The 18,006-nt window shown below is 41.2% G+C and overlaps 1 protein-coding gene across 1 annotated transcript; it reads right to left on the reverse strand.

Moving 5' to 3' along the window:
• Window positions 1–885: 885 nt before the first annotated feature.
• LOC110834495 (kelch-like protein 10) lies at window positions 886–17,476 on the reverse strand. The gene is made up of 10 exons (XM_087352463.1): window positions 16,472–17,476; window positions 14,013–14,203; window positions 12,450–12,701; window positions 10,860–11,139; window positions 8,868–9,113; window positions 5,420–5,589; window positions 4,903–5,072; window positions 3,533–3,691; window positions 2,345–2,549; window positions 886–1,412 (listed from the first exon to the last, which is right to left on the reverse strand). Exons 2-10 carry the CDS (start codon window positions 14,198–14,200, stop codon window positions 1,265–1,267), a joined length of 1,818 nt encoding a protein of 605 aa, XP_087208589.1. The 5' UTR covers window positions 14,201–14,203; window positions 16,472–17,476; the 3' UTR covers window positions 886–1,264.
• Between the last annotated feature and the right edge of the window lie 530 nt (window positions 17,477–18,006).

Genomic DNA, 18,006 nt, shown 5'->3' on the forward strand with positions numbered 1-18,006 from the left:
TACAATAGAACTTGAACAAAATAATACACTAAACTACTTAGATTTAACTATAATAAGAAAAACCAAAAACTTTGAATTCAAAATTTACAGAAAACCCACTAACACAAGCAACATAATGTATGCTTCATCTTGCCACCCCTTTGAACATAAAAGAATGTCCATCAACTACTTAATAAACAGAAAAAACCTATATCCAATATCCACAACAAACAAACAAATAGAATTAAATATAATACAACAAATCCTCAGAGAAAACGGATATAATAACTACAATTTTTTAAATAAAAAACCTAAAAAAAAACCTAACGAAAATGAAAATATACAAAATAAATGGGCCACTTTTACATATATAGGAAAAGAAACCAAATTCATAACAAATCTATTCAAAGAAAACAAAATAAAAATAGCTTTCAAAACAAAAAACACAATAAAAACACCCTCAAACAAAAACCACCAATAGACATAAATAATCAATACAACTTACCAGGTATATACAGATTAACATGTAAAGATTGCCCGTTAACATATATAGGTCAAACTGGCCGCACATTCACACACAGATATAAAGAACATATTGCAGCTATAAAACACAACAAAGATAATTCTGCATACGCCAAACATATTCTGAATACCGGACACGCATACAATACAATAACAGAAACAATGGACATTCTAAAAATAGTACAAAATAAGAGACATAGAGATACAATAGAAAAATATCATATACAGCAAACATTTAAACAAAACATTTGCCTAAACGATAATAATATTTACATTAATAACCCCATCTTTAATGCCCTTCAGATCCTTGACCCCAACCCCGACAACCACCTTTCACTTACTCTCCCTACAAGCAACCGCAATCAGTATTGAACCATGACTGTTCGGATACGTTAGTACTTCTAGACAACTCCAGACACATCAACGTGTCTACACTCTCATCTTTGGTATGTTTAATTTTACTTTCCAATTATATAATTATTATTTCATTTTGTTTTCTATATTCTTTCATATTCATTAGTGTTTCTTTGAATCATTTGCTTTGTAAAAGCATTCACTTCAAAACAATACATTTGCTCCAATATGTGAAAATAATCTGGATATGAACATCTCCAAAAAGCTACACAACAGAAATTGTAATTGAGTTTTAAGTTTGTTAATATAATTTTACACCTGAAGATGGTTCGATGAAACCGAAACATGTTGTAAAAATGTTTCAAATGTAAATCGATTATTCGATGTGGCTGTAATCAAATGTAAACCACTAATTTTCCAAATCCAGCATTTTTTTACGTGTCTCTTCCATCAATTTATTTCTGTGTTTGTAGGCGTAATCTCTTGCATTCGATAAGTTCTTGATAACACAAGTCGACATTTCGTATCTGGAAATATTCATATCTTCCGCCTGGTACCTGCAAATTGAAATATTAAAAGTGAAAACAAACCCTTTTTAATCATCCATCAGAATTATCTACACTCAAGATAATTTTTATCACATTTCGCGTACACACTTACAGGAAGTATGTAGTTCTACATGAGATGATGTAACTCATGAAGGAATGCGTCTTCTACCATAAATAATTCTTAATATAAATTTAATAGAAATGTAATTAAGTGCATTTATGTAAAGAAATTATCCATTTTCTTAAAAAATATATTTTTTTTGAAGATTTCTGTCCTCTGGGTTGTTGCGCTGTGTAGTTTGGTAGATGTTAACCAACGTTTCAGAGGTCATACTGCCTCCGTCATCAGGCAGTAAGAAAGCTGTCTTCTGGGATGTTTATGGAGCTGCTTACTCTCTCCATCATCAGATGGAACGAGACTGCATGGTAAAACACGCCAAGAGACAGCCATTTTTAAATAAACTTTTATCAAAAATGGGAACATGAGACGGATAGGCGTCGTTAAATCTGAAACCGGCCTAACACTTTCATGAAAGCCGAAGATTATGGCGGCGCTGATGTGCTGAACGCCAGAAACTTCCTGCCCAAGAGAGTACCACTGATCAAAGCAACTTATTCCAAGAGCTTCTTATTAATGCAGTTACAGCTTACGTCTGATTAGCATTACCTAGTCATTCGCCCTCTGCTTTAACGATTCAACTTGACCGCAACATCGCCCTGCCCAATGTCATTCTACCCACTTCTTCTCACCCATTTTTCGCGCGTGGTTTTCAAGGTCCTGAGTAAGCAGTAAGAACCTCCGAAACGTCGGTGAGTTTCTACGATACTACACGGCGTAGCATTTGCAAGATCGCGGATAACTTGACCGGAAATGATTCACTTCCCAGTGCTTTGCGGAAGTAACAGTTTGTGATTATGGAGTCCTGAACAAAGAAACAAACCTTTCATCTCCATTGCCATTAAAACTTTCGACACCGAAGATGGTATCTTTGTCAAAAAATCCACCGATGACGAAGATCACATCGTCGATCACTTCTGTGTTGCAGAAAGATGAATAGACGAACATGTCAGGGATCTCGGTCCACGTGTCATTTGCAGGGTCATACTTTTCGGCTATGGGCAGGTCTCCTTCACCGTTGTATCCTCCTGCACACACACACAATCCATAACAGGTCACAGAATATAAAAAAAGCTGCCAAACGAAACTTATTCTAACCCAATTCAGCGGGGACCTTCTTGATATTTATTACTCTGAAACCTGGCCACGAAATGTTCGGCATTTATGGAGTCACAAGATTCATTACCTTATTCACAAAAGACGGTAGCTGAACCCTTTCCACATAATCTAGTTACTTAAAAATATTTTAATATTGTCCTTCCTTTTAAGACTATGTATCACAAGTGGTATCTAGCCTTCAAGATCACCAATTATAACTTTCTAGATGTATGTATGTATTTTTTGTATCTTCCGTGCTTCACACTCCGTCCGTCTTACCCAACGGACTTGACGAAATTGATATTACGTAAACGGAACGTATGAATGAAATAGAACGACGAAAATTCATTCCCTATTGCAGTGTTAGTATTAGTACCAGGAACGAAATTAAGGATCAAATAGCTACAACATTATTTTCGTACTTGCTGCATCAGGCAATTGCGCCTGACATCTGTTTTTTTCTTTATGAAACTGAAAATACCGTTAATGAATAAACACAAGCTGCGCTTTTGAAAACGGAATTTCATAAACAATTGACGAAAGGCAAAGAATGCGAGGAGACCGCTTTAAACCACCGGCTTTTTGGGGATAACAGCACGGCAAACTGAAATTCCCTTGCTACAAGTACAAAATATTTACCTGTGAAAGTGGGTCTGTGGGAAAAATAGGGTATACGTTATTTGAGATACCACAAGAGATTATGCGTTGTTAGTCAGTTAGTGTTCTTTTTGGAGAATGTAATCGAAACCACGAATCGGGGTTAAAATTACTGACAAATTAACTCTGTAATGACAGGAGAAAATTGCTGTTCATAAAATCTCAAGCACTCAAAGAAAACCAGGAAAACATTTCACAATAGCAAGTTCTGTAAGAATGATACAGGAGCATCACTCAGAATGTCCAGAGTTCTCACCTAGGGCGTACAGACAGCCGTGGAACGCGACGCAAGACAGACCGGTACGTTCAGAAATCATTGATGCAACGAAAGTCCACTGGTTGGTGTCCGGGTCATAAACTTCCACCAAGTTGAAATATCCACATATATAATTTCCACCAGCGACGTATATTTTGTCTGTAAAAACAAATTATCTTTATGACACAATCTGTACACAAATTTAATGAAGGCAGAGGCATTATACTGGTCCACGAAGAGCACAAACATAGGGTAATCCGTACTTAAATTTGTAAATCTGTTAATGATATTGTATTTAATGCCCTACTTCGTGTCACAGAAACAGCACAGATACGGCCATCTCTGTTCATCTGTTTCTTTGTTTCGAATGCAGACAATCAGCGTGCCAAAGGAAACGATCTTAATGGATGAAAATAAACTGATAAAATTTAATATAAGCGGCATCAAATGTTTAAATTAATGCATAATGGAAATTATGGTACGTTGCAATTTCTGTGGAACGAAATTGATTAAATTTGTTACGAGAGATGTACGGTACAAGCTGCCAAGCGGTGCTCTACATTTTTAATATTATGTGCTATTTACATGAGATTATGAACAGTTTTTAACGTCCCACTGTACGCCATGTAGGCGTTTGGGGTGAGTGGAGGTATAGCTCCTCTCTTCCTTGACCTCGGCACTAGATGGGGGTGAGTGGTCAACATCACGCCCCGGCCGTGCTTTACCCCCGGGAAAGGATCTCGGTACCCACTGGATAAGAGGCTGGGTGGGCCCCAGAGCCGGCCTGGACGCAGAGGCTAGAGGAAAAATCCTCTGCCCCCGTCGGGGATCGAACCCCGGTCGTCCAGCCCGTAGCTAGTCACTATACTGACTGAGATATCATACATGAGATTATATACTGTCTCAAAAACACTATACATCTGTATCATATGAGAGACAGTTTGATAGTTTGATGGTTGTTTGCATTCACTCCTAGTGTACATTAAAAAGGCAGAAGACGATGCAAACGGACAGCTTATAAGAGCAGAAGAAACCATCACTCACTCAGAACTTCAAGTTGTTGCAGTCCGTGAAAAAACGTAGTACGTAGCACGGATAAAAGAATATGGGACGATGGAGTGAGGGAAAGTAAGTTCAAGAGCGAAGAGGAATGCCTTGATGATGAAGGCATAAAGTACCTCTGAAACTTCGGCAGAAGCCAAACGACGGCCATCTTCGTACTGGCCACCGTGAGAACTTTAAATCCTGCGATTCCTTCAACCGTTCCTGCGTTGTTACACGCGGACATACAGACAGACAAACAGACAGACAGACAGACGCCTCGCCTTCTGCACTAATTCACAAATTTCTGTTTCACAGAATTTACGTACCATTCAGGACAGCCGCACTTGCATCCCGTCGGTTTAAGTTCATAGGAGCGATCAAAGACCACTGATTCGCCTTGCGGTCATATTTTTCCGCCGTTCTGAGTTCCTCAATTTCAATGCCACCGCCCATGGCGTACACCGCACCTCGCAGAACTGCCACCATTAAACTGCATCTGAAATGAAAAGAATTACGCGCTCTGCTATGCTCATTTATTTCTGATGCAGATGCATTTCCTCTCGCAGAACGCAATTGTACGTTCGTCATTGTTATATCATAATTGAAATGAATTAACAAGCAAGCCGTATTCTTAAAACCTGGAAAAACTACGAACGAAGTTTGTGATTGGCTTCTATTCGGGTTTGACTTACGACCAGCATTGTCGCAAGTGTCCTCCTGTATGTGAGTGGTACAATTTTACAGCTCCTGCCAATATTTATATCCAGACTAACAGGACGACTATCAGCTTTTGAAGGACGACTCTGCTCCAAGGAGTTCCTTAGTTACCGATCTGCATCTTACCTGCAGACATTCATAGGCGCCACCTCGCGCCATGTCTTCATAACAGCGTTGAAGCAGTGACATGAGCGTAGTTCTTCCTCGCCGTCGTAACCACCGATGATGTAAATGTCGAAACCGACTACTGCAGTGCCATGGCGGGCTCGCGGTCCGATCGAGTCGACCCCCTCCACCTGCAGGAACGACAGGTTATGGCTTTATGTTTCTTTGAGTCATTTGGTCTACTAATGCGAAGCCCAAGCGAAATACCACCGGATCAGAGGTGCAACCCCCAACAGTGAACCGAAATTGCTACACCGGCTGTGTGGCCGGGCTTACCGCACTCGACAAAGACCGTGAGAAATTAACTTGGAGCAATGGTGGAATTATAAGAGAGACGGAGGAAACAGGAAGACCCGAAGAGAAGCTCTCGTCAAGTACGACAGACAAATGTAGAATTTCTGATCAACAGCTGACTTTTCAGCTTCGTATGGTGGCAAAGACAGATGTTGGTGTTTTGGGTTTTATCGACGCAAAGATTGAGGCAGTATGTCCCCCACCCCCACCCCAAACAATGTGTCAGCCTTCTAATTCACGCGGCGTAACCGTCCAGATGGCCAACATCGACACTGATCAGTGCTTCATTTGTTACTTTGAAATCCACTATCAACGATGACTTCGTTTCATGTCTAAAATCAATTGATGTAGGACGATTATCCTAAATGGTATTTAAGGCAAATTTCATATGAAGATTTCTGTCTTCTGGGTTATTGCGCTGTGTAGTCTGGTCGATGTTAACCAACGTTTCAGAGGTCATACTGCCTCCGTCATCAGGGCGATGAGTATGAAGATTTCTGTCTTCTGGGTTGTTGCGTCGTGTAGTTTGGTCGATGTTAACCAACGTTTCAGAGGTCATACTGCCTCCATCATCAGGGCGATGAATTAGTATGAAGATTTCTGTCTTCTGGGTTGTTGCGTCGTGTAGTCTGGTCGATGTTAACCAACGTTTCAGAGGTCATACTGCCTCCATCATCAGGGCGATGAATTAGTATGAAGATTTCTGTCTTCTGGGTTGTTGCGTCGTGTAGTCTGGTCGATGTTAACCAACGTTTCAGAGGTCATACTGCCTCCATCATCAGGGCGATGAATTAGTATGAAGATTTCTGTCTTCTGGGTTGTTGCGTCGTGTAGTCTGGTCGATGTTAACCAACGTTTCAGAGGTCATACTGCCTCCATCATCAGGGCGATGAATTAGTATGAAGATTTCTGTCTTCTGGGTTGTTGCGTCGTGTAGTCTGGTCGATGTTAACCAACGTTTCAGAGGTCATACTGCCTCCGTCATCAGGGCGATGAATTAGTATGAAGATTTCTGTCTTCTGGGTTGTTGCGTCGTGTAGTCTGGTCGATGTTAACCAACGTTTCAGAGGTCATACTGCCTCCATCATCAGGGCGATGAATTAGTATGAAGATTTCTGTCTTCTGGGTTGTTGCGTCGTGTAGTCTGGTCGATGTTAACCAACGTTTCAGAGGTCATACTGCCTCCATCATCAGGGCGATGAATTAGTATGAAGATTTCTGTCTTCTGGGTTGTTGCGTCGTGTAGTCTGGTCGATGTTAACCAACGTTTCAGAGGTCATACTGCCTCCGTCATCAGGGCGATGAATTAGTATGAAGATTTCTGTCTTCTGGGTTGTTGCGTCGTGTAGTCTGGTCGATGTTAACCAACGTTTCAGAGGTCATACTGCCTCCGTCATCAGGGCGATGAATTAGTATGAAGATTTCTGTCTTCTGGGTTGTTGCGTCGTGTAGTCTGGTCGATGTTAACCAACGTTTCAGAGGTCATACTGCCTCCATCATCAGGGCGATGAATTAGTATGAAGATTTCTGTCTTCTGGGTTGTTGCGTCGTGTAGTCTGGTCGATGTTAACCAACGTTTCAGAGGTCATACTGCCTCCATCATCAGGGCGATGAATTAGTATGAAGATTTCTGTCTTCTGGGTTGTTGCGTCGTGTAGTCTGGTCGATGTTAACCAACGTTTCAGAGGTCATACTGCCTCCGTCATCAGGGCGATGAATTAGTATGAAGATTTCTGTCTTCTGGGTTGTTGCGTCGTGTAGTCTGGTCGATGTTAACCAACGTTTCAGAGGTCATACTGCCTCCATCATCAGGGCGATGAATTAGTATGAAGATTTCTGTCTTCTGGGTTGTTGCGTCGTGTAGTCTGGTCGATGTTAACCAACGTTTCAGAGGTCATACTGCCTCCATCATCAGGGCGATGAATTAGTATGAAGATTTCTGTCTTCTGGGTTGTTGCGTCGTGTAGTCTGGTCGATGTTAACCAACGTTTCAGAGGTCATACTGCCTCCGTCATCAGGGCGATGAATTAGTATGAAGATTTCTGTCTTCTGGGTTGTTGCGTCGTGTAGTCTGGTCGATGTTAACCAACGTTTCAGAGGTCATACTGCCTCCGTCATCAGGGCGATGAATTAGTATGAAGATTTCTGTCTTCTGGGTTGTTGCGTCGTGTAGTCTGGTCGATGTTAACCAACGTTTCAGAGGTCATACTGCCTCCATCATCAGGGCGATGAATTAGTATGAAGATTTCTGTCTTCTGGGTTGTTGCGTCGTGTAGTCTGGTCGATGTTAACCAACGTTTCAGAGGTCATACTGCCTCCGTCATCAGGGCGATGAATTAGTATGAAGATTTCTGTCTTCTGGGTTGTTGCGTCGTGTAGTCTGGTCGATGTTAACCAACGTTTCAGAGGTCATACTGCCTCCGTCATCAGGGCGATGAATTAGTATGAAGATTTCTGTCTTCTGGGTTGTTGCGTCGTGTAGTCTGGTCGATGTTAACCAACGTTTCAGAGGTCATACTGCCTCCGTCATCAGGGCGATGAATTAGTATGAAGATTTCTGTCTTCTGGGTTGTTGCGTCGTGTAGTCTGGTCGATGTTAACCAACGTTTCAGAGGTCATACTGCCTCCGTCATCAGGGCGATGATTATTCATCGCCCTGATGACGGAGGCAGTATGACCTCTGAAACGTTGGTTAACATCGACCAGACTACACAGCGCAATAACCCAGAAGACAGAAATCTTCATATTCACCGCTGTGAGAACCTCAAATCTTACACAAATTTCATATCTTTCTTCTTTTTCTTCTTCTTCTGGCGTGGCCACTGCAGCCGGCTCATATATTCCGTCGATTCCTATTTGGACCTGTATTTTACATGAGACTCAGCACCTGTGTAAATTATGTATTTATTATTTTTAATTCATGTCTTTGAAGCTTCTCTTAAAAAAGGGATCACTGCAATGGAAATAAACGAACACGAAATAAAGAGGCAACGAGATGCTTATGAGTAAGCTTAAATAAACAATTACTTGGTATAAATAAGCAACAAAAAAGTTAGTTTTTTTCGGAGGCGTAATTTAACAAGGCACGGTAAAATTAGAGATGTGTGTAACTCACCACACTCCACCGATCTGCTCGTGCGTCGTAAGCTTCGATCACATCTGTTGGCCTTCCGTCACAACGCCCACCAATAGCAAAAAGAATATCCTGTGGGATTCGCGGGTAGGCAATCCTTGGTGTCACGAATTCCTTGTCAGCGTTTTCTTCCTTCGTCAACATTTGCACGTCGCGTAGGAACGCGTGCGTCTCCAAGATCAAGGGTCCGCACCCCTCATTCTCCGTCACGTACGCGTGATTTGATATCTGTTGAACAGTTCAATGTGGACGTTATGAACTCTTATGAAGAAATGGCATCAGTCATAACAGAGGAGACAAGAAATCCACACATAATTTGGTTGGGAACTCACCGAAATAGACTGTGGTATATACAGGATAACATGTTTTTTCGTTTATGTAACGACGGTCGTAAGAAATGCACAGATTGTGGAGAGTAGAGAAATCAAATTTAAAACGATCTTAGAGAAAATTATTGAAATGTGTTTCAAACGAAATTTAAATACTTCAGTATTGTTTGATTTTGAGTTACATTCAAAAATGTAACTTATTTCTCGTCTCTCGTGCGAGATGCACGCCGCGATCACCACATTATTTTGTTTCGATAACTTTAATTAATCGTCAAAATTACGTAACAACGAAAGATAATTATGACAATTAGTTGCTTCGAGTGTCAAGAGAGGCACCTGCTGCATGTTGAAGGTTGGGTTGAAGGCCCGTCAACACAACAGCGTGTGATTATGGGCTCGATGTCTACTAAGATCCATTGCATGTTTCGACATTAATAGGTCATCATCAGGTGGTTCTCTTTAAGTGTTCGAAACTAGTAGGTACGAACGCTAAATTGTAAAGATATTTGAAGCAGATAACATTTTCATGGATCCGTGCGATTGTTTCACACGTATTCGTAAGAGGTGAGTGGCTGCAATCACAGAGCATTTGAACTAGAGTAGAAACATTTTTCTCTCTGGTTAAAACGCATTCTGAAATGGAAGATGGCAGGTTAAAATATTAGAATGTTCAAGCTGTCTATGATTTAGAAGCCCCTTGGATAATTTACTCTTGGTTGTAGAACGAAGGTTTCTTGCAGCACTTCTCTGATATCTGTTGTCCCTATGTGGTCAATCAGCTGAGAATTATCATGCTGAAGTGATCTCGGGTTGACTATACAGAGTGTCCCAGGAAGAAAGGTCAATATTCTGTTAGGTCGAAGCATCAGTCATTCTAAGCAAAAAAGTTCATAAACTTTTTTGCTTAGAATAACTCTGTATATATCGTCGAAGATGCGTGAAATTGTTATAGCACCTAAGATACACTTATTTTGACAGTAGCATCTTTGGTTAAGTAGAACACTGCGTCAGAAAACGTGATTTATCTGTTGGAGGATTTTCCTATTCAATCAGAATGGATTTTTGAATGTAGTTAAAGGTAGAATGCTGTAGTTGAACTGAAACATGTAATGGTCTTAATAAACACCGAGACTGTAATCAAAGATTGTAGCGCAGACGGACTCTCAAACTAAAGGACGCTTACAGTCGGTCAATAAATGATGATCATTAACTCCAAACACATATCTGCACGAAAGGACAAATCAAATATTTGTTTTGCACACACACACACACACATGCGAGCGTGTTACCAGCGGAATTGCACAGGTAGTTATTGAAACCATGGTAACCAAGGTAATCTGGAGATTTCTTACTCAGCAAATTTTGCGCGGAATAAGGCATTAAAAAATTGTGCAATTTTCACGTTGCTGTTGTAACATTTTAAACAGAATTGGAACATGTCAACAGACTCTTTTAAAGCTCATCAGTATTAAATTTAATGAAAATCCGTTTAGACGTTCTCGAGCAGAAACTTCGGACAGACGAATTGGCTTACACATGACGAAGCAAATGCTCAAGATTTGCATTAATTAGAAATTGTAAAAATGGAATTGAAAATTTGGGCTTCACTTTCCATAAACATCCACGATTTCAGGGGCATACTGACCTTCTGAAGGAAATACTTTGCGTCAAGGAGTCCTAGTCTGACGCCCTTTAAAAGGCCCACGATGTGATCTTTCCTGCTGTCCGGGTCGTGGTTAATCCACCGGAGAACGCATTCCCACACATCTTTCTCGTACTTCACGTTCAGTTCCTCTGACCCGATTATTGCTTGCAGCTCCTCTGCAGGCAGTTCCAGCAGGTCTTCGTTCTGATGAGACACTTCCACGAAGTGGTACAGAAGGAAGCGAAGAGCGTGAGTGTCAAGTTCGGGGCAGAAGTGAAACCTACGACAGCGAAGGTAAGAGCCGACTCAGAATCGATCTCCTTCGAACTCTGACACAATGAAACACTGCAGCAAGAACTGGATTCTCAAGCATTTGCACACCACAGTATTTCGCCTTCACTTTTTACCTTGGCATTTTGAAGCACGAATGAGTGAGACTGAGAAGACACGCTCCGTTTAACCGGGGCAAAATAGTAAGTTTTCGGCTATGATGGTTCCCAGGCAATGCCCGCTCGTCCTCGTGATAAGGTTATAGGTTGAAACAAGGGCACGGTGTACGCAAGTGAAGAAGGCAGTGAGATTAGAAGTGTAGAATTTTAAATTCTAGCGTTAACCTTGGCGAAACGACATTGTATTAACTGTGTGTGTTAATCCAGTGAAACCTCGTTTAACCGGACTATATGGGGGAAACCACGGGTCGGATAAGGCGATAAGTCGGACGAGCGAGGGAAAGGGGAACGTGGTCCTGGATATGTTTAAGTAAGTAGAGACTCAATACAGATATTCCTCGGCGGCGGATGATGCGGGCGTTTCACACGCACAAGTCGACGGCACAAGAGTCACCCGTGAGCGCTGTTCGAGGGAGTTCCTGTATTAAAATAGTGAATTTATCAGTCATTCTGTCCATGGTATGAAGTGGTGATTCTGGTGTGATTCCGCCGATGTCAGTTGATTTGCTTACTATTTTGTCCTGAACAAGAAGGAGTAGGGGTTCACCCGATAATAACCAATTCTCTAAATATCCTGAAGTGTTCAAAATAATCACCAATATCTTGGTGTGGGGTTAGATCAATGAACTGTACAGCGTGAACATCGCTTTACACAACTCTCGCCGGCAGAAATCGATCGCAACCGATCTGGTTGAAATTCGATCGGTTAATGCGGGAATCGGATAATCGAGGGTCGGTTAACAGAGGTTTTGCCATATGCAGAAAGATGTGGGGCTGAATGCTGATTTTGATATTGAGAGGATTATGTAAGAAGCAAGGAATGCGCAGAGAAAGGAAGAAAGAAAGAAGGGAAGGAATTCGGGAGGAAGAGAGAGAATATTGTGGCCCTGAAATAAGCTGATTCACGTTCTACATGGTGAAATTAGTCATCTGCTGGTCATAATGACGATGAAAACAAATGCAGTTAAATCAGAACATTTAAATTACAGGCACATTAATAACAAACTGCCAGCAGCCCTGACCTACAACGCATTATTATTCGCCCAGTCCTAAGTCTGAGGCCTTAATCTCCGACCCGGCACTCGGCTGCTCTCTTGAGTAAAGCTGGCGTCACAGAAAATGACAAATGAACATCAATTACCTTGCGAACTGCATGATGCCGGTGCAGTTGTCGGCGTCCATCGCCACCTTGAGGAAGTCTCCGCATAGCTTAACAACGCCTGGTACACACAAGTACTTAGCCGTCACGAACAGCTGACACGCGTTGTCGGAGTGGATGTTTATCTCCCGCAAATAAACATAATTCAGTATCTGCTTCAACGCGTCTGATCTGACTCCATGGAGGAGAATATCAGTCTCCTCACTGGCGTGCAGTGTTGTGGTGAATAGGGTCCTGAAACGTCCCGAAACAGTCGTAGATTTGGAGAAACGGCGAGCAGAAGATTACAAGCCATGCGCATAAAATTTAAGTTTCTGTAACTCACGTAGAACAAAAGAAGTGCTCTGAATACTTCAAAAACTCCCAGAATGTGGTCTAATGTGACCAGATTACCTGCGAGGGGGTCAGGAGCGTGCGTAGCCTTAACAGAATATAACGTACAAATCGGAAGCTCACAGAAAACCGTTTATGTCAGTACCAGAAAGTCAAGAATGCAGGGTAAAATAGCAAGCAGTGAACATTTGTACTATAGAATTGTTATCTCGTTCCTTACATGCATTTGACTCCCTCAGGAGATATCTGAGGTTATAACAACTATTACAGAAATTTTGAAGCCAACCAGCAAATGAATACAAATATTTCAACATACATCGCAGGCTGTACGTTGCACTGATTGATAAGCTCGTAATATGAAATCTATTTGTTGTCTAAAAAAATTCCCGACAATAAACAACTTATAAGAAAAGCCGGTGTTTCTACGAGGCGTTTAAAAAGTGATCACAACCAGCAAACAATTTCCTATCACAAATTAAGGGCTTTGCAGTGCAAGACAGACAGACAGAAATATATAATTGTCGAAAATCTGAAAGTGGGGCATAGTTTGTAAAATGACTGTGAGAAACGTCTTTTGGAAAAGACACAAGCAAATTAAAGTATGCACAATTTCTCGAAACATTCTCTCCTACCAATGAAACATTTCTCGCGAAGTACCTTCTCACAGTTTATTATATTTCAGTCAGAGCAGCACTACAGCAGCTTTCAATGTTCCGGACAATGGCGTGACAAAGGTGTATTACCAACTTCCTTCTGAACTTTGTTGGCCGTCTTTATGTGTTAAAACCAAGACGTTTCGGAAATGGATTCTGTTTCTCCCTCCATATCGACTGACTGTCACCTTGGTACAACCGCACTTAAAAATTAGCACAAAAAACCACGTACGTCTTCTGGGATGTTGGGTCGTGTTGTCTCGTAGAAATTATCGGACGTTTCAGCGGTGCTTACTGCCTCCATCATCAATCAAAGAAGGCAGCAAGTACGTCTGAAATGCCACTCATTTTCTAAGGCGCAACGTCCAGAAGACATTATTCTTCTTCTTCTTCCTCACCTCCGTGAGATTTCATGACATTGAGCAAATAACAAAAGACAATCAGCCGTATAACAATGCAGGCTTCGGCAACAAAGGGGAAATAACATTTCACATACTAATTGATGTCTATTATGTCCTTATTTCGCGTGTTAGTCAACCACGTCAGTAAATAAGCAAACCTGAAATAATCGCTGAACATCGACAGAATCACTCTGTGGACTCGAAAGACGCCGCCGTCCTCCAACCTCAACACCGCGTCACACAAGAGGTTCTCCTCCCTCAGCTCATTCAGACGGACCGATTCTTCGGTGCACGTGCACCTGACGCCATCTTGCTCAGGACAGCCGCTTTCTCGCCTAACCTCCATCTCCTGAAAAGACAGTCCATCGCTGTTACAGGATTTTCTTCATGATGACGTGTTTGCACATCAACTGAGAGTGACTGAGATAGAACATGGTACTGAGAAGAATACCTGGTCCTGCGAGAGAGTTACTGACAAGGGAATGGCGAAAACTGCATAATATGGAGCTTTATCAGATTCTTCACTAACTAATAAATTGTAGGCTCTCAGATGAAGGGTGACTAGATTGGCGGGACATGTAGTAAACACGGCAGAGACAAGATATGTGCATCTTTGTCGAAAGACCTGAAAGGAAAAGTTCACTTGAGAGTCCTATGCGTTGCTGCGATAATATTAAAATGGATCTTCGAGAGGTGCGGTTGAAGGTGTGCACTGGCTTCATCTGCATGTGGATATGGCTTAGAGGTGGGGTCTTGTAAACGCGGACACGGAACTTCATGTTTCATAAAGGGAGAGACATTTGATCATCTGTGCTACTGTTAGATTCTCAAGCAGGACTTCGTCTCCATGGAGTCAGTTTGTTTCTTTGTTACAGAAATGCCTCTTGACATTTAATGCAAAGTGACAAAGCTCTACATGTGGCATATAACTAACTAACTAACTACCTAGACGGCTTACGGTACCCGAAGTTTCATCACCGAATTAACCAAAGCCCTCCACCGGAACTACCCTGGAATAACAAAATTCAGTCTCCTTCAACTCCTATCTCCCATAGATCCCGCCTGACATTATCCTCCCATCTACGTCTATGTTTTCCCAGCGGTCTCTTCTCCTCAACCTTTCAAAAAATTCCCGGTGCACACCTCTCGCCCCCATCCATGCGCTCCGCATGCCCAGCCCATCTCACTCTTCTTGGCTTAATCACCCTGAAGATGTGACTGATATAGGCAATATTAAGTCATGCCGCGTGTTTGTCATTACTCGCATAAAGTTAAATCTTCTAAGTATAAAATATCAATGCAATCTATAAAGCCTTTGATGCTTCTACTCTGGTGAATCGATTTAAAAAAAATACGACAAAAATATGCCATAGAAATTGCGTGACCTTGATGCAGAACCAGACAGTTAAATAAATTTTGAAAAAGAAGGCTACGCCTTTTCTTAAGCATAAAATTTGCGAGTTCTTCTCTCTCTGTAGAACTAAAAGTGCGTAAGAGCTTACTTGATTAAGGACTTTCGTGCCTAAGTTACACATTTATATACATTATAAGCACAAAATGTAATTTAAATTTATCAACCGAACGCGAGAATTACAGTTGGGAACAGTCACAAAATCTCTAAGTTGTTCTACCGCATACGGAGATTAGACCTACATCACGTCACTCACACAATGCAATGTGCAAGATATTCTGTGAAAATTCGATTGGTACTCGCCTTGTCAAAGAATAAAACACCTTCTTTACTGAACAAGAAGGCTCATCACCATGTTCACAAAATCCCGCCACCGTGGTCTATCCTGAGGCAATAGCACCCAGTTCGCTCCATCGAGTCTCATCTCCCTAAGGTCCATCTTAATGTTATCCTCCCACCTACGCCGAGGTCTTTCCAGAGGTCTCCTCCCTTCAGCCCTCCCAACCAAAAACTTGAAAACACCCCTCCCCTGTCTACTTCACCCTAAAAACATCGGGTGAGGAACTCGTCATGCTCTATTATCTGTCCCACTTTCGTTTTGGGTCCAAATGTCTTCCTCAACACTCTGTTCTCAAAGACCCTCAGTCTATGCTCCTCCCTCAAAGTGAACGACCACGTTTTGCACCCACACACCAAAACGGGCAAAATTACGCTTTGGTTCATTTTAATCTTAATTTTCTTTTGATATGAGACGGGAGGACAAAAGACTTTGAATAGCATTCCCCGGATTTAATCTGCTGATGTTGGAAGATAATAAGAGGGAGATTCGCCGATAATTAGGCTTGTAAAAGCGAAATAAAAATTCTCTACGGTTCCCTAAAACGATTTAATAATGGCGATGTATCAAGAGATGTAAGAAGTTAGAATTATTATTCAGAATACATAACTAACTTCCTAGCATCGATATATTTTTATTAAGATTCTCGGCTACTAAACACGTTTTATTTCTTAAAAATGTTAAAATGTTAATTGCCTACTGGAATATTATTTTACTATCAATGATGTCATAAACAAACAAAAGTCGATGTAATATTACTTGAAATTGTGTTAAAAATAGAACAAGCCTAATTCTCTTACACGAGTTCACAAATGCAGATGAAAACCTGTAAATACGATGAGCTATAATAATTAATAGGAATGTCTTACCTCAAAATTTGTTCACGAGGAAGAGACCTTGATTCAGATATAAAACAGAGAACGTGGTGGATAGTATCACAGATTTATTAATGATTTGGTTATTGTAAAAGACTTTTAACAGCACAAAAGTTTCTCTTCTACGACACACTTCTACAAGCTCAGTTCTCTTCACATTGACGAAAGTCGATTGTTGACGGCAATATATACTAATACAACAATGCAAACGAAAACTGTGACGCAATAATCAGTAAAGGAGTGCAATACGATTTATTCAGGCAATTATACTGCATCTATAAGAAATTAAAAATGAACCTTATGGCATGCTCAGCCAAGATTGTTGCAGGTGTGCTTTAGAAATTCCAATACCTTTTCTTACATTGTTGTACATGCAGGTGTTCACATAAAAGCTGGCCATTGTTGTTCCATATTTACACATTGAAAAAAATATAAAGAGAATTATTCTAACTTATAATTAGGTTACATTCAATCATAAATATAAGAAGTTAATAATTCATACTAAGTACCTCAATTCCAATTGCATTTATTTAAAAAAAACCGCCCGGTTTCAGTATAATTGATTAATTTTAAAGATGGTTTTTGGGGGGTTTCGGGCGCTGATAAGCCTATCGCCCCTGGGCCAGAGAAAAATGTTTCCTTCCTTCGAATCCCGACAAAGATATTTTCTGTTGTTCGGACAGCAAGCACTAGGGAAGGATGGAGCTAAGATAAATTCTGTTTGTTCCTGTGAAAGGATCTGATTAACTAAGGTCACAAGTCCGAAAATTGTCCTGAGGCCCAGAAGATGAATTTGTTAGAAACTGCCACATTTCCCCCTTAATAAAAATACTACGGAAGTTGAAATTGAGGGTTGACGACTTAGTTTTCACGACACTTCGAAGAGAGTGCTAGTCTGTACATCCACCATTAGCTTTATCAACTATACAGAGTGTCAATAAAAAACCTTTACAACTTCAAGACTTGATAAAAAAATTAATGAGTCAAGATAACTGAATTGGGTTTGTTGCTTATTAAACAGCGTCTCTCAAAGTTTTATGCACATAAGTCAGTACACCTCTACATGTGCACCCTTAGTTGCACGTAGCACATCAAGCCGATACTCGATTTCCCTCCATGTTCGCTGAAGAATCTCTGCATTAATGGTTGCAATAGCTTCCACAATTCTTCGATTCTTTTCGTCGATGTTAGAAACCTGTGTTCGGTACACAAGATCCTTAACATAACCCCAAAGAAAAAATCCAGCACGGATATGTCGGGCGAACGAGGTGGTCACGGTATTGGACCATCTCTCCCAATCCACCTATCAGGAACGAACCGCTGACTCCCAGTGGGGTGGTGCTCCATCCTGTTGGAAGATGACATGTTGTTGAATGTCCTCCAATTGTGGGACAGCAGATTCCGTCAGCATATCCAGATACACATTGGCTGTGATTGTTTTTTCGGCGAAGAAGAATGGCCCAATCATTCGGTCGCACATGAGTCCGCATCACACGTTAACTTTCGGGCTATCGCGCACAAGTTCTCTG

Source organism: Zootermopsis nevadensis, unplaced genomic scaffold (assembly GCF_977971745.1).
Source record: "Zootermopsis nevadensis isolate Lab colony 2312 unplaced genomic scaffold, Znev_1.0 Znev_ptg000021l, whole genome shotgun sequence".
NCBI lineage: Eukaryota > Metazoa > Arthropoda > Insecta > Blattodea > Termopsidae > Zootermopsis > Zootermopsis nevadensis.

Excerpts from the sequence above, each read along its gene's own strand:
- LOC110834495 (XM_087352463.1), bottom strand. The coding sequence starts at position 14,200 with ATGGAGGTTAGGCGAGAAAGCGGCTGTCCTGAGCAAGATGGCGTCAGG. Across the intron at positions 5,073-5,419 it reads GCGCCTATGAATGTCTGCAG|ATGCAGTTTAATGGTGGCAG; the intron begins GTAAGATGCAGA and ends TTTTCATTTCAG. Across the intron at positions 2,550-3,532 it reads CGGCTGTCTGTACGCCCTAG|GAGGATACAACGGTGAAGGA; the intron begins GTGAGAACTCTG and ends GTGTGTGTGCAG.